The 14,454-nt window shown below is 39.9% G+C and overlaps 2 protein-coding genes across 6 annotated transcripts; both read left to right on the forward strand.

Moving 5' to 3' along the window:
* Positions 1-369: 369 nt before the first annotated feature.
* On the forward strand, positions 370-6,824 carry fosl2l (fos-like antigen 2 like). 4 transcript variants are annotated; one of them, XM_043220457.1, is made up of 5 exons: positions 370-1,721; positions 3,040-3,372; positions 3,496-3,664; positions 4,422-4,529; positions 5,555-6,824. In XM_043220457.1, exons 2-5 carry the CDS (start codon positions 3,320-3,322, stop codon positions 5,834-5,836), a joined length of 612 nt encoding a protein of 203 aa, XP_043076392.1. In that variant the 5' UTR covers positions 370-1,721; positions 3,040-3,319; the 3' UTR covers positions 5,837-6,824. The 4 variants fall into 4 exon arrangements, with proteins under 4 accessions (XP_043076392.1, XP_043076395.1, XP_043076394.1 ...); XM_043220460.1 differs by having other exon boundaries at positions 370-3,372; positions 3,500-3,664; positions 5,555-6,823; XM_043220459.1 differs by having other exon boundaries at positions 370-3,353; positions 3,500-3,664; positions 5,555-6,823.
* Positions 6,825-8,280: 1,456 nt separating this feature from the next.
* Positions 8,281-14,391, forward strand: kcnk5b (potassium channel, subfamily K, member 5b). 2 transcript variants are annotated; one of them, XM_043219267.1, is made up of 5 exons: positions 8,281-8,607; positions 10,356-10,467; positions 10,771-10,934; positions 11,025-11,193; positions 12,353-14,391. In XM_043219267.1, exons 1-5 carry the CDS (start codon positions 8,422-8,424, stop codon positions 13,063-13,065), a joined length of 1,344 nt encoding a protein of 447 aa, XP_043075202.1. In that variant the 5' UTR covers positions 8,281-8,421; the 3' UTR covers positions 13,066-14,391. The 2 variants fall into 2 exon arrangements, with proteins under 2 accessions (XP_043075202.1, XP_043075201.1); XM_043219266.1 differs by having other exon boundaries at positions 8,288-8,607; positions 10,771-10,937.
* The last annotated feature ends 63 nt before the right edge of the window (positions 14,392-14,454 follow it).

Raw genomic sequence — 14,454 nt, forward strand, 5'->3', positions numbered from 1 at the left:
TGTTGTCATTATTATTATTTGTTGTCAATAAAAACCACAAGAAGCCCAGTTCATCAAGAGCATGTGTAAAGAAAGATGGGCCTGTCATTTGGTTATCATAAAGGAAGCAGCCTTTCCTACAAAAAAAAACAAAACCTTTTCACAGCTATTCACAACTTTGTACTGCAGCATTACCTACCGGCCACCAAAATAAAAACGTTTTAATTTAAAATTTCGGCATAATAATTACACATTTATATACGTGCTCAATAAAGGAGCAAACTTTATGAACGTTAGAAAGAGCAATTTACTTCATAAAGAGAATAAAGAATATGATGCTGTGAAGTAAACATGCTGGCACAGCAACCACAATACATTCTGTTTCCTTTCCCACCCGTGTGCCTTATTGTCCTTTTGTAAAGGACACTCTGTATACCCAAAGTCTCTTTCAAGGTACAATCTGTGGTATACCACATGAGATAAATCCTGACATTGCAACAGCTTTGAAAAGCCCGGCGCAGGCTTCTTGTCTCATAATGGATGCGTAGCTTCAAATCTCATTTCAGAGAAGATCCTTTTACTGATTAGACAAGAAGTCAAAACTCAGAACGAAAACCAAAAGGCAGGCTCCACTGATAAGGTGGCTCTTCAAAAAACACTGAATCGTCTCAGAAAGCCTAAGAAGCCAGGCTCAACCATTATCCAAATATTCAGGACGCAAGGTTTCTGAATGGAAAGCTTGGGTGAAATCCCACTATACTGACAATTTAGACAAGAAATAAACCTTTAAAGAACATAAATGCGTGAGGTGTTATCATTGCTAATCCATTACTGAAGGCTCCGATGACTGAACATAGGCACCAGACAATCAAGTAATCAGACAAAAATTCAATGCAGACGCGTTAAGTGCATTTGCATTTTACGTATTTGCATTGCCATAAGGCTCCACTGTTAACAAGCAGCATTAGAAGTCAGAAAGTGCGCTCAAGCGCTTTCAACCTCCCCGAACATGAGGTTTTTGGTCTCTGATTGGAAGTATGAGTAACTTATAGAGTCACTAGACAAAAAAAACCCCATGCATTTAGTGCTATCATTTGCATACACGAAGGCTCCACCGATAGAAGTGATCGTTAAACGCGCTCTGCTAGCGACAGAATAACAATTTTAGAGACATCAAATGTCAAATTCCATATGATAATTGGCGCCGAGCCTTTTCGCCAGATTTAAGAAGTTTCAATATTTTCATATCACGATATTGATGCGTTTCTGTTCAAAATGCACTCCTGACAATAATCGTTTACAGACGAGAAGACAAGAGAAAGCCAAAATTATGTTCGCGAAGTACGTTCCGTGTAAACAAATCATGCGATAAATCAAGCAGCTTTGTAAACTACTTTACAGATCACGTGAAGTAAACAAGTACGTTTTCCTTCAGCGCTTTGACTTCAACGGAGGAAACGTTTCACGTATACTTAAAAATCCGGTGATTCAGTGGTAAGATCAAGTTAATAAATCACCCTCTCCATCGACCGCTTACGAATTATTAGCCCAGGTCTTTAACCACTAAGTTAACTCATCAACCCAAAAGTTAAGTAAAGTCGAATTCGTGAGGCCGGTCCGTTCCGATATCGCGACTGTGTTATGGTTTTTGTTGCTCGGAAGAAGGTCATTCCGTGGCTTTGGTTCCCGGGAAGCGTGTACTTTGAAGTCGCAGTGGATAAGTGTCTGCAAAATGCATAAATGTAAGTTTCCCTCAGCTGCCTGTCTGTATCATTCAGCTGGATCTTGTTGGTGAAACGCAGTGAGAGACTGCAGTGCTACTCTGGCGGTGTTGCCAAGCGACGAGCTCAACGGCGGCTTTGCTAATGGATGCATTAGTATTTAATTATTGCATTCATGCTAATAATCGAACGAGCTACGAGCAGGCCTATAAGCGCGGAGGATGAAAACACCTTTCCCTTTCCGCTACATCTTGCTTTTCCATTATCTTCATCTATCTTTCTTTATCTTATTCTACTCGGGCCTGCTCGCATATCCATTCCCTTGCGCTCTTTGTGGTTCAATTAGGATCTTTTTCACGCACGATGTCCTTTAATCCCACGCGCTCTTTCATCGCATCCGCGTCTCTTTAACAAGCGGCACAGTATATACCAAAAGCGGACAGCTGTACGTAAACCAATAGCACTGTGCAATGTAGCAAGAGCTGATTTCTCTTGCCTAGTTTTATATTTTACACATCCTAACATTTACACAAACCCCTTGTCTCATGTGTAACGCATCTGAGATCGAAGGTGAGGCGCTCCGAGTATCTAAAAAGGCCACTGAGCGAGAAAATGTGATAATACCGAGCCTTGGAGAATATCCTCGGGTGACATTCACTCCTACGCGACTGCGGTAGTGTGGTCGAGCACGCGCTGTTCCCTGCTAAGCACACTTAAAAACGTACACACGCATACCTAAACACACTCAAGAGCTCGCAGATGCAGGCAGAGCCTCCGTGTTTGGTCTGAGAGTGCTCATTAACTCCAGCACGGCTGTAATATGGGAACATATAAACCCAAGCAGGGCTACATGCTCATTACGGCTCAAAGAAGCATATAAGTTATAACAAAGCACTTCGCGCAGAGGTCAGTAGAAACACTAGATGGACTTGAGTCATAACTAAAGCGCTATTACTAGTCAGAAGCGAACGACAAGGGATCCAGTTATGTTTTAATAGGCCTATATGGGTAGTTGGCGAATAAAAACACGGCCGCTTGTGTATTATTATGTGCAACACAGCAAAAATGTTGGGGGAAAAAAAAGAGAGAGAGAAATGTATCTCCGTACTTCGAGTTACAAACAGCATGAGTGAAGTTTATCTTCAATGTTAGAGGTCATGTTATTACTTTACATTGCTGTCACACAGGACACATTGAGACGCCAACTGCCCCCTTTTGGGGAAAAGAAATTATGTTAATCGATAAAAATATAATATATATTTTTTTATGATATTTGTATGTTTGTAAGTTTAATAACAGCACGCGTTATGCTGTTCTGTATCTTCCCATGTTTGTTTAGTTATTTTTTTCCCAGACGTAGCGTGTGCCGCGAGCGCTTGGAAACACGTGACGTAACGCAATTTAAGGTAATTCCACGTCCGCGAGACGCTCGCGCTCTGACGCAATTGCCCTTTTAAGGAGACATTCGTCATTCAAACGCTTACAATACTAGGCCAGCGAACGCCTGTTGCTGCACTGATTGAAAAGTGCACGGGCAGGAACTGGAATATCAACACCTCGGCCAGAACAAATCCATGGCAAAGCGCCGTTCAGTTCGGAGATATTTGGAATGAACGCCAATGAAAGAAACTGCATCTCCGGAGGCGACATCAGGTGAGGAACTACGATTCGGGTCAGTGGATTCGCATGTTGCAAAAGCATGCATCTATCCATATGCACGTACTAACGCAATGTTTTCCGTCTTATCCGGTTTGATTCACCGCTTGTGTTTTTTCCCCCCCTCTCCTCTTATCAGCCAGGTCGAGATGCAGATTTCCAGAAGCCCTTTTATCGCCACTGTCAATGCAGTCACATCCAGACAGGATCTGCGCTGGATAATCGAGCCAGTGATGCCCAGTGAGGCTCTGGAGCAGACCAGTGAAGCCACTCCAGCTCACAGAGCAAGCTTTAAAAGAAATACGCAGGTAAAACGCAACCTATTATAACATAATGGCATCTCTGTATAGACCTGTGCTTAAGATAAACTCATCAGTACCCTCAAAAAAAGTAAAATGTCAATATTTGGCTTGAATACTGTCAGTAATAAATAATAAAATATGTCCTGAAAACATCCTAATTATGGTTTGAGCGTTATGTACAGTAGCAAACTGTAATAATATTGATATATTTAATTCCAACACAGATGTTTAAAGCAGAATGCAATACATGTTTGCTTTGAGATACAGTGTTTGTGACAACTAGCCCCACCTAGCCTCACTTTCTCTCTCTAACTAGTATTACTAGTCTTTTCCTGATTTCTGTGTCATTTTTAAGACGTTAAAATACTTCCCAACTATGTCTGTTTGCCTCTTTAAGCACGTATTCCCCAGTCGTAAGTCGCTTTGGATAAAGTCTGCAAAACGACTACATTTCAGAATCAGAGGAGCTTTATTATGTTTGCACACACAATTTGTCCTGACAACGGGAGCTTCCAGTGCAGACGTACATAACAGTGAAATACACACATAGGAATAACACAGCAGAGATTAAATATAGCACTAATATAAGAGAAAAAATAATTATGTTAAACAATGTAAGGAGTTGTCTTTGGTAAAACTTACATAGGAACAATGACAAAACTTAATTTAACTAAAAAGCAGCCCAAAAGATCATTAAAGCAAGGAGATAAACATATATTATAATTGTTTTTTAAATAATACTGTTATATTGATTCATTATTAGCTCACTGCTGATGAAGAGGAGAAGATAAGACGGAGAAGAGAGCGCAACAAAATGGCTGCCGCCAAATGCCGCAACCGCAAACGAGAACTCATTGACCTTCTTCAGGAGGTGAATAACAAGGCTGTGCTGCCGTTTTTCATTTTTTTTAATATTGCGTTTAGGCGGTGCACCTTTCTAGTACACCTTGTTGGTCCAGTTTTGACTCTGGTAGGAATGACAAAAGATGAATCATCCAAGTATTAATAACGCATTAATTAATGTTTTACATAGTTTCGGTTAGCGAAATCGAAACAGGAATTCCACTGGACAGTCACACACTCTTTGTTTCCGTGAAGGACATTCAAAGGAATAACTGAAAAATGAAAAATGAACATTTACTTCTCCTTTGGTAATCCAATATGCAGATGAGTTTTTTTCTTCATCAGGACAGATTTGGAGAAATTTAGCATTGCGCTGCTAAACGACGGGTCCTCTGCAGTGAATGGGTGCCGTCGGAATGAAAAAGTAATCCAATTAACAGTGAAAAACTCTATGTTCGCAAGAAACAAATCCATCATTTAAGCCATTTTCATCGCCAGCCTTTTGCTCTCGGCAATCCTTGATATCCGTCCTCGTCTCATCTGAATCGGGAGAGAAATGTGAACAGCTCAAGCACCTTTTACAAGCGAAAACAATCCAAAACGGTAGTAGTCGAATCAGTGCATTTTGATTTGAGAAGGGTACGCTTTTTCAGTGGAGAGAAAGTGTTTCAGTGGCCAGAAACTGTACGGTTTTAAAGTTGTGTGGATGATTGAGATGTTTTTATCAGCCGTTTGAACTCTCATTCTAACGGCACCCATTCACTGCAGAGCATCCAATAGTGAGGAAGTCCAAAATGATCAAGAAACAAGGCTCGTGTACATCTTGGATGGCACGAAAGTGACAAAAAATGTACTATAGAAGCTTTCCAATGCACAAAAGGTCCTTTAGTAGAAAAGTTAAAGGGAGTGAATCACTTTAGGGAACCAAAAATGGGTCTTTTTTCCATTCGCACCCTTTATTTGTAAGAATGCGGTGCACTCCGCTTCGTGGAATCTGTTACGTAATAACCAGCAGCGCGTGCTAATGGGATCCAGCTGTGCATGTGTTTTCAGGAGACCGAGCGCCTGCACATGGAGCAGGTTGCGCTGCAGAGGCAGGTGAGCTGCCTGCAACAGGAGAAAGCGCAGCTGAAAATGCTCCTGGCGTCCCACGCCTCCGTCTGCACACTGGCGCGGGACAGACCGCATTCCCTGGACACTTTTACGGCAGGAGAGCCCCCGCCAGCCAAACTTTCTATGACAATAAAACAGGAACCTCTGGATGACGTGAGCGGCTCTGGACATTTGGTGCTCCAGCAGACGGAGAACGTCTCTCAGCTACACTCAACACAATGAAGACCACGACCAGCGCTCTTTGTAAATACCACTACCAGACGTCCTGTGTTCAGCATCGACTGTGAACGTCAGAAACCCACTGCAAACGAGAGAGAAGTCATTTCTGGTGCTCTGTCATTATATGTTTCGTAGCTGTTCTCATGTAGTGAGCATGTCTGTTATAACCGCCTTCGAAGACGGCAATGATATTTTTTAACGATGGGCGTAAATGGTATTTTTGATTGTGGTGCGTCTAATTGTAAATGCACTGGCCTTATATGTTTAACGAATACATTTTAAAAAGGGCTCAACAATAAAAAATAGAAAGGCCTGAACATGTTGAACATTTTTGCGAATTGTTAAATTATTTAAATGAAGTCTGAAAGTGATCAATCAAATCTATAGTTTAATCCCACATCGTATTATTTTCTTGCTAAAGTGCGTTTATGAATTCGTAACTGTCGTTACAGCTTTAATAAAACTGAAATGTGCAGAAAAGAATTACAATGTGTTTAAACTTGTTTAACAATTAAGTAAACGATTTATTTACTTATTTATTTATCTATTATTTTATTTATATATTTATTTATCTATACTTAATAAATACGATTTATTTATTTATTTACTAAAACGATTTATTACATTTATTGCAGAAACATACTGTAAAATCTTAGGTTGGGTACATGCTGTTTTGTTTTTATGTGTGCTTTACTAAAAAAGTAACCGATTACGTTACTTTTTATGGAAAGTAATCCGTTACGTTACTTTTGCGTCGCTTTTTAAATACGAGCAGTACGTTTTTAATATTAGACGTTCTGTTTATAGCAAATGTAAAAGACTTTTCACACCAACAAGTGTAACGAATAAATCTCAGGCTGAAGGAAAAATCTGTACAGAAGATAAAGGTTCGATACTTTTTAACAATTAAAAAAACAATGAAGCACAATCGTGGGTTTATCTAATCATTTCTGATTATTAGTATGGTTAAAACTGGATCATCTAAGGTCAGCAGCAAAGATAATGTTTCATAAAATGGGATTAGATACAGTTGTGTTACCGTATTTAAGTATTGAAGGTTCGCGTTATTTTTTCATTCCCCAATTTCGCTAAATCAGTTTTTTTATGCTAGTGAGATGAGTTAATGCACATTCATATTTAGTCTAGTGTTCTGATTTCTCCCAGACTCGACAGTTAATAAATGGGAGAAACAAACATTACTTTTTCGAAAAAAAGTAACTTGTTACTTTACTAGTTACTTGAAAAAAGTAATCTGATTGCGTAACTTAGGATGAACATCCCATGTTTCGCGAAGGGTTTGGAAAACATTAAAAGATGACGCGGTTTCCATCTCTGGGTGAACTATCCCTTTTAGCAGTAAGCTTAAGAGTTACATGCAACAAGACGCAGCATGCCACATAGCATTACAAGGAGGATATTTTGACATCTGCGCAGGAGTGGCAGTACGAGGAGCCCCCTTCCCCATCCCCTCGCGAAAAGGAGGAGGATTTCCACTCCGCCGTGGGCATGAGTTCCTGTTTGGGATTTGGGAATCTGACTTCCAATGCACAGAGGCCTTTGCGTTCGCTATTTAAAGGTCACAGGATATTGCGAAAAACCCCCCAAACTTTTAATAGCTTTCTTCAGGTGTGAAATAGGAAAAATGGTGTTAGGTGTCCGGCGTTCACACAGAGGAGAAACCTTGACTAGCATTTCCTTTTAGGAACCGATACAGCGTGTTGTCCTATCAGCGAGACGGACATCACTATATATAGTGTGTCACTTGGTAAGAAGGAAGAAGAGAACTTCAGTAGGAAACTACTGCATTCGTTGCATTGATTATCTTTTGATTTTTTTAAAAACTCGGGCATGTTAACACGCATCTCCGATCTTTTAGCTCGACAAAGGCATTAAGACAAAAGTGAATCACTGATCCCAAAGCAATTTGATCCTTAGAAACGCACAAAAGTGTGTGTTCGCAACTTTTTGATTGATCTAATCTAATGCATTTTATGCATTTCGAAGTGTGGCAAGCGTAGTATGTTATGTTATTTTCATGTGATGAGTCGCAGTTTTCTTTACTGCTACTGAGTTATATAAAAACATTTAAAATGTCAATTTTAAAAAAGGTGCCTCGTGTTGGAAAATGTTTTTTAAGACCTGTTCATAAATGGTTGTGGGTCAGCATAAAATGTTCCTGTCAAAACCCTTTTTTTAAAAAACCTGCGTGAACTTGTGGGCATCCATTAAAACGCCCTAAAAGTAAACACAGCGCTGACTAAAGAAGAGTGGGTACGAGTTCTGAGAAAAGATCTCCGTCTTCTGATGTTTGCACGTGTTTCTTTAACTCAACCTCTCCTCCAAAACTAAAATGCAATTTCAAATGAATCCATTAAAGGCCAAAAGCCAAAGGAAAACCGTAGCCTTTAGCGAAAGCGAGCATTTTACGGCCAGAAAAGGCGTTCACACCTACAGGCGTGGCTCCGGATTCCACTTCCTCCTGACCCGCATCATTACGTTCAAGCAACACATCGCCACAAACTTTGGAGACTTCGGCAGTGGTCGTTCCTCGATGTAACAGAGCACAGAGAAGGCTCTACTACAGTATTATGGCAGATAAAGGATCTCTTCTGACCGCAATCATAATTTTCTATTTGTCCATCGGTGCCGCGATATTTCAGATCCTCGAGGAGCCGCATTTAAACACAGCCGTGGACGATTATAAAAACCGCACCGACGAGTTATTACTGAAATATCCCTGCTTAAAAAAGGGCGATTTGGACCTGATTATTGAGGTAGGATTTGTCGTTTGGTTGCAGTTCGGAGATTTATTTTAGATTAATATTTCCAGAGGCTCTTGGGGGGGGGGGGAAACGTTTCGTTGTCGGTCATCCGTTGCCGTGGCACACAGGCGACTGCTGAAAGTTTTCCGTGAGTTTCAAACACTTTAAAGACGTTTATCCAGCTCGTGGGTTTTTCACGCGCGAGCGAAACAAAGCGAAACTCTGTCCCAAACGCGTCAAATTCTCGGAGGTGTCGGTAGTCGGCGAGCCTTTAAAAAAAAAAAAGACTGAGGCAGGGATTGTTCCAGGTTTGCGGACTTTTCTCCCCTCCCCGTGGGCAATAGAAGTGGCGAAGTCGTGCTCAGGAATGTGTTTTTTCTAGTCACGCACCGCGGGGCTCGTTCAAACGCCTCAGAGCCGCGAGAAAACGCGCGCACGTGCTTTACGCGTCGAGCATGAAAACAAAGCGTGCGGCCGTGTCGCTCCGGTAGGCTGGCGTTTTCAAAACTTTTATATCGAATCTAAGCACTGCTTTCCCTCAGCGTGCTGCTATACAACAAAATCACCAACACGTTTAAAATCCATTAACGTGCCTTTGAACTCGTATCTGATTCATTCGGCCCCCGTTTAATTCGGCTGCGATTAATCCACAAACCGGTCTTTATCCACATTCGTGATGCACCGTCGTCTAGATCGAATTAAGTTTGAACGAAGCTTGAAATATGATGAGCGGTATTAAAATATAATCGCCCGTTGTAACCGCGTTTGTTTACTATATACACACTAAGGTGTGTGAGCGTTTAATTTGTCACCAGAGAACGTGATGTTTGCGAATACTGTAACTAATCTGAAAGCGTCAAATATAGTTTCAGTTCAGTCGTTTTTGAAGAACATTTTATGTGCATAGAAAGCAAATATGCAGGATACAGTAAATTACGTTGTTCATAAGTGGCTGTACTTGTTTTACAACTCCTGCAATATCATTTCCAGTATTGATATCACAAAGAAAAATCAGTGTATGTGTATATATATATATATATATATATATATATATATATATATATATATATATATATATATAGAGAGAGAGAGAGAGAGATAGATTATACTTGTGTGTATATATATGTTTTGTTTTCTGACAAATGATCTCCATTTTTTTTTTAAAATTGTGCCAGATTTTACTTAGACATGAATTTAAAAAACTTTAAAAGCTCTTTACTGAGCATGATGTGGCGATTTAAAAACCTGTTCCTCTGGTTTTCAAACAACACCATTATGGTGGCACATGCTGAATACTTATATTTACACGAAAAAGCTGAAAGATAAGTGCTTTCATGTTATCAAAAGACATTCACAAAGTGCGTTTTTAAAGTACGTTTTTTAAGTGACCCGTCAGAGCTGTTTGGGTCAGTTTGGGTTGGGTGTGTTTGTTTGTACAGTCGCTAATTCGGGGTATTTAAATAGCCATGTTTACGGTCACAGTGACCGCAGCGCACGTGAAGACATCATTTAGCCGATATCTCCACAGACACTAGGCGCTCTTTCTCTTTTCCTGTTGTTCTGACTTATGTTTACGCCTCGGAGCAGAAAATCAAATCACGAGATGAAACGAAGAGGCATTGGTTAAATATAATCGCTTCATTTCATCCTCGTGTTGTTTACGTCTCTCTTATTGTTTCAGATATGCTCTTTCGGTAGCTGCATTTATTATTAAATAAGGCATTTAATAGCTGATATTTCGCTTTGTGTTTCAACATCAGATCGTGGCTACGGCGGCTGGGAAAGGTGTGACCGTAACGGGAGAGAAGAAAATCAACAACTGGAGTTGGGAGAACGCAGTCATTTTTGCTGCCACGGTCATCACTACTATAGGTACTTTACATTTCTGGCTCCTTATTATAAAAGACATCATTGGCTTCGATTTAGTATGATGACAGCATTTCATTTATGGGTGAGTTATTTGTTTAAGGGTACAATAATAATTTCTCAAAACTAATTATTTTAAAGGTCAAACCTTATTTTGTCTTAATTGAGATGATTGAGATGAATTTTTCTTATTAAACTCGTTTTTTTAATCATAAAAAAAGGGTTACGTTGACTGTGGAGGAAAAAAAAGGCTTCCATGCTTTTGGTTTGATGATATTTCAAGCAGACTGGTCTGCTCGATGATTTCAGGTTATGGCAATGTCGCGCCGAAGACGACTGGAGGCCGTTTATTCTGTATCCTGTATGGGCTCTGCGGCATCCCTCTTTGCCTCACCTGGATAAGTGAGCTGGGTACCTTTTTTGGCAGCAGGGCAAAGCGCCTGAGCCAGGTGCTCCTCCACAGAAGCTTCACGGTGGTGAGAACGTCATTAACAAAGACTTCGCCTTCACCGAGACGGACGCCGTTATTAACGCCCCTATTCCTGTTTTTTCTTTCGCTGCAGAAAAAAGTCCAGTTCATATGCACAGCCGTTTTCCTTTTATGGGGTTTCCTGGTTCACCTGATCATCCCGGCCTGTGTATTCATGCGCTTTGAGGACTGGACCTACTTGGAAGGGCTGTACTTCTCTTTCACTACCTTGACGACTGTGGGTTTCGGTGACTATGTGACAGGTAACGGAGCTATTCAAAACATTTGCCATGAGGAAACTTGAGTAAGGGAGCGCAGGGCTTATACTAAACTGTGGTCTGGGAACCTCAAAGAGATTGGCAAAAAAAATGGACAAATAAAGAACAGATGCTAAATGTATTTCTATACCTTTAACGGCAAGACATTGTTTTTATCGCCACTGCCTAACTAATAGTATTACATGCTTTCTTTTTCTATAAAGCTGCATAGGAACAACATTTTCAAATGATTTAATAAAATTAAATTTAATTGTGGTTAATAATATTAATATTTATTACCAAAATGATATCTGTACTTTCTAGCTCCAGTCACCAAGGCAAAAAAGCTCTTTCTGATTCTAATTAAGTGATATGAAAATAATTGTATTAATGTTTTTTGAATATTTTGATATTGGCTTAAAAATACACCATTAACTTAATAAAGTAAATACAGTATACATTAAAAAAAAACTACAGGCTATGCATTTTCTAGATAATATTTCAATGCTTGGTTTTCAGTACAAAGTCAAATAAGGGCTAATAATTGAATTAGCAAACATGCTTACTGTAAGTGTTATTTTAGTAGATTAAAAAAAAAAATTGATTACATTTTTCCCCATGTTTATTTTATTTAAGGCTTTAGTAACTTGGTTGTGTGTTTAAATAAATGCATAGTTTATATTAAATATGTATAGTTCATGTACATTTTTATTTCAGTTTTAGTTATTTTAGTTTAAGTTAAATTAAAAAACATGAATGTTGCTTTGGAAACCATCAGCAATATGAATTTTTTTTTTATTTCCATTTAACATTAATTTACTATTTTCCATACACCGTGTGACATTTTGTGTTCATGAAAATAGCTGAGTGAGTATTCATCAAATTTGGTGACCTTTGGTAATATATAGGAAAAAAAAAACACAACGACACAGTGGAAAATTTAACTTGCTGCTCTTTCAATTTGAGATAAGGTGCAAATATCTCGGCTTGCATCTCTCTGTCCGCTTTACACGTGAACCAACTTATGATGCATCGTTTCCTGCGATTGTGATTCTGTATAAACATATACAGCTTCTGTGCAGTGTAAAAATAACTCTAGATACGCAAATTAAACTGCTGGCTTGTTGCGCTGATTAAAGAATACTTGCTTTGTTTCTCCATATAGGTGTGAACCCTGCTAGGGTTTACCCAACTCTCTACAAATTCTTTGTGCAGTTATGGATCTGCCTGGGTCTTGCCTGGTTGTCCCTTTTCTTCAGCTGGAATGTGCACATGGTGGTTGAGGCTCATAAAGTCCTGAAGAAAAGAAGGCTGAAACGCCACAGGCTGTCCATCGATGATGTACCGGTGAAAAAAGAAGTCAAGAAAGCCCCGAAGCCACCGCCTCTCTCTGGCGTCATTGATATCTTTGAGTTCATGTCTGAGAAGGTTGAAGACTACAACGACGTTATCCAAGCCATCGGAGCAGATAAGAGAAGGAAGAAAAAGCAGCAGGAGGAGGAACTGGCACGGTCCAAGAGCTGTAGTGACCTATTGAACGGCCTGGTCATCCCACTCGATCACTCTCCTCGTCTGAAACGGCGTTTCAGTGTCAGTGCCAACATGTGCATGGTCACACCTGGAGAGTCGACGGATTGCCTCAACAACAACAACAACCAAGAGGAGCAGACACTACTGAAAGAGCACCAAAGAGAGACTAAAAATAAGAGAGAAGAGAAGCCTGGACGTTGTGCACGGGACTCCAGAAGATCAGACCCATCAGTCGGCCAGAGACCTGTTCAAAGCCCTACCCTTACCACCAACAACAGAGGATCAAGATTCTCAGTGTCCAAAGTATCAGAGGACCCTTTGACAGAGAGGAGAAAAAGCATTGGTTGACAAAGAGCCTGCACTGCTTTAAATCATGATTTTTTTTTTCGGATGAGAAGGTCACTATGGCTGAGGTGACACAAGGAGGAGCATGTGAAGAACTCGTAAGGCATTACAAGAACAAAGAACGTTGCTCTCATATGCGTACAAGCGCTTCCTCTACCTAGAAGTGTTCATTGGTTTCCGCAGTATTGAAAGACATTCAGGTATCACACGGGGTCGTGAAGCCAGCCTGTGACCAAGATAAGGATGTGAGGGTTGGCAGAGGAAACAAACCGATTTCCTTCACAGATGTTGGAAAGTTTGGGTGTGGTACTTTAACCGTGGGTTTTTCATTCTTTCTCTGGATTTGTTATCAAAATGACAGCTAGGAGAAATCCTGGGATATGTTTGGAATGGAATACTAGCATATTGCTGACTATTTTTTTTAAAAGCGGCCTTTCTGGTTACTTCTTAAGCTTCTTAAGCCCCAGCAATGGAGCTGGAATAATAATGACAGTTTCCCAAACCATGATAACGAAATTGTCCTGCCCCAAACTCACGCTATTGGTTGAGCCGATATCACTGTGTTGGGATGCTGAAACAAACGGAACGATGTTTTCTTTTCACACCATGTTCAATTAAATATTAGTTGATATAGCGAGTGAATATTTGTCTATATTTATGTATGGCTGGAGTACAAAGCGACTTAACGGTAACACATGTAATTTTATATGTTAAGTTGCACTTGACATGGAAAATTAAATCGATTGTGAAACAGTAAGAAAGTAATGCTATAATGTTGGCACATGACCTCTTGTATCTATAAACCAGAGTTTTAATCCAGTTATAATTTAGGAAATAAAAATGGTTATTTTGTCCAACTTGGTGCCAAAATGTGCAAATTTGGGCAGTTTGACCAAATGACATTTCCAGTATTTGCAGTCAAACTGAGAACTAATGGTCCAATTTCAGAAAACACTGCATTGCAGGATCCAGTGTTTGACATAATGCAACCTACGACATTTGCCAAAGAGTAATATTGTAGATTAATTTCTGAGCGTATCTTGTCTTGAATGCTGTAATGGTTCTGTGGCTGTTCTTAGGTTCATCTTGCACTAGGGATGAGTTTTATGCCTTGTCCTGCTGAGGAAGCACCTTATCAGGCTTCCAGGAAATTGCCTTCTCTTGAAAGATTTGTGGAGGACGCGATATGGGACGTAACTTCATCTTAACACCTGATTGATGGACCTAAGAATTTGTTTGACTCTTTTTAATTATCATTTGTATATATTTTTTGTACTTGTTTTTTTTTTTAATGCAATTTTTGATAATAAATGTTTTTTTCCCACCGCGTTTCTCTATCTGCTGCTGCCAAACCACATCCCGTCTGTTGTCAGAAGTGATGAAATGAAACAT

This window comes from Puntigrus tetrazona, chromosome 20, assembly GCF_018831695.1.
Source record: "Puntigrus tetrazona isolate hp1 chromosome 20, ASM1883169v1, whole genome shotgun sequence".
Taxonomy (NCBI): domain Eukaryota; kingdom Metazoa; phylum Chordata; class Actinopteri; order Cypriniformes; family Cyprinidae; genus Puntigrus; species Puntigrus tetrazona.

Coding starts and splice junctions, on each gene's coding strand:
- fosl2l (XM_043220457.1), top strand. CDS start 3,320: ATGAAAGAAACTGCATCTCCGGAGGCGACATCAGGTGAGGAACTACGA. Junction 3,373..3,495: donor GGTGAGGAACTACGATTCGG/GTCAGTGGATTC, acceptor TCCTCTTATCAG/CCAGGTCGAGATGCAGATTT. Junction 4,530..5,554: donor TCATTGACCTTCTTCAGGAG/GTGAATAACAAG, acceptor ATGTGTTTTCAG/GAGACCGAGCGCCTGCACAT.
- kcnk5b (XM_043219266.1), top strand. CDS start 8,422: ATGGCAGATAAAGGATCTCTTCTGACCGCAATCATAATTTTCTATTTG. Junction 8,608..10,355: donor ATTTGGACCTGATTATTGAG/GTAGGATTTGTC, acceptor TTTCAACATCAG/ATCGTGGCTACGGCGGCTGG. Junction 11,194..12,352: donor TTTCGGTGACTATGTGACAG/GTAACGGAGCTA, acceptor TTCTCCATATAG/GTGTGAACCCTGCTAGGGTT.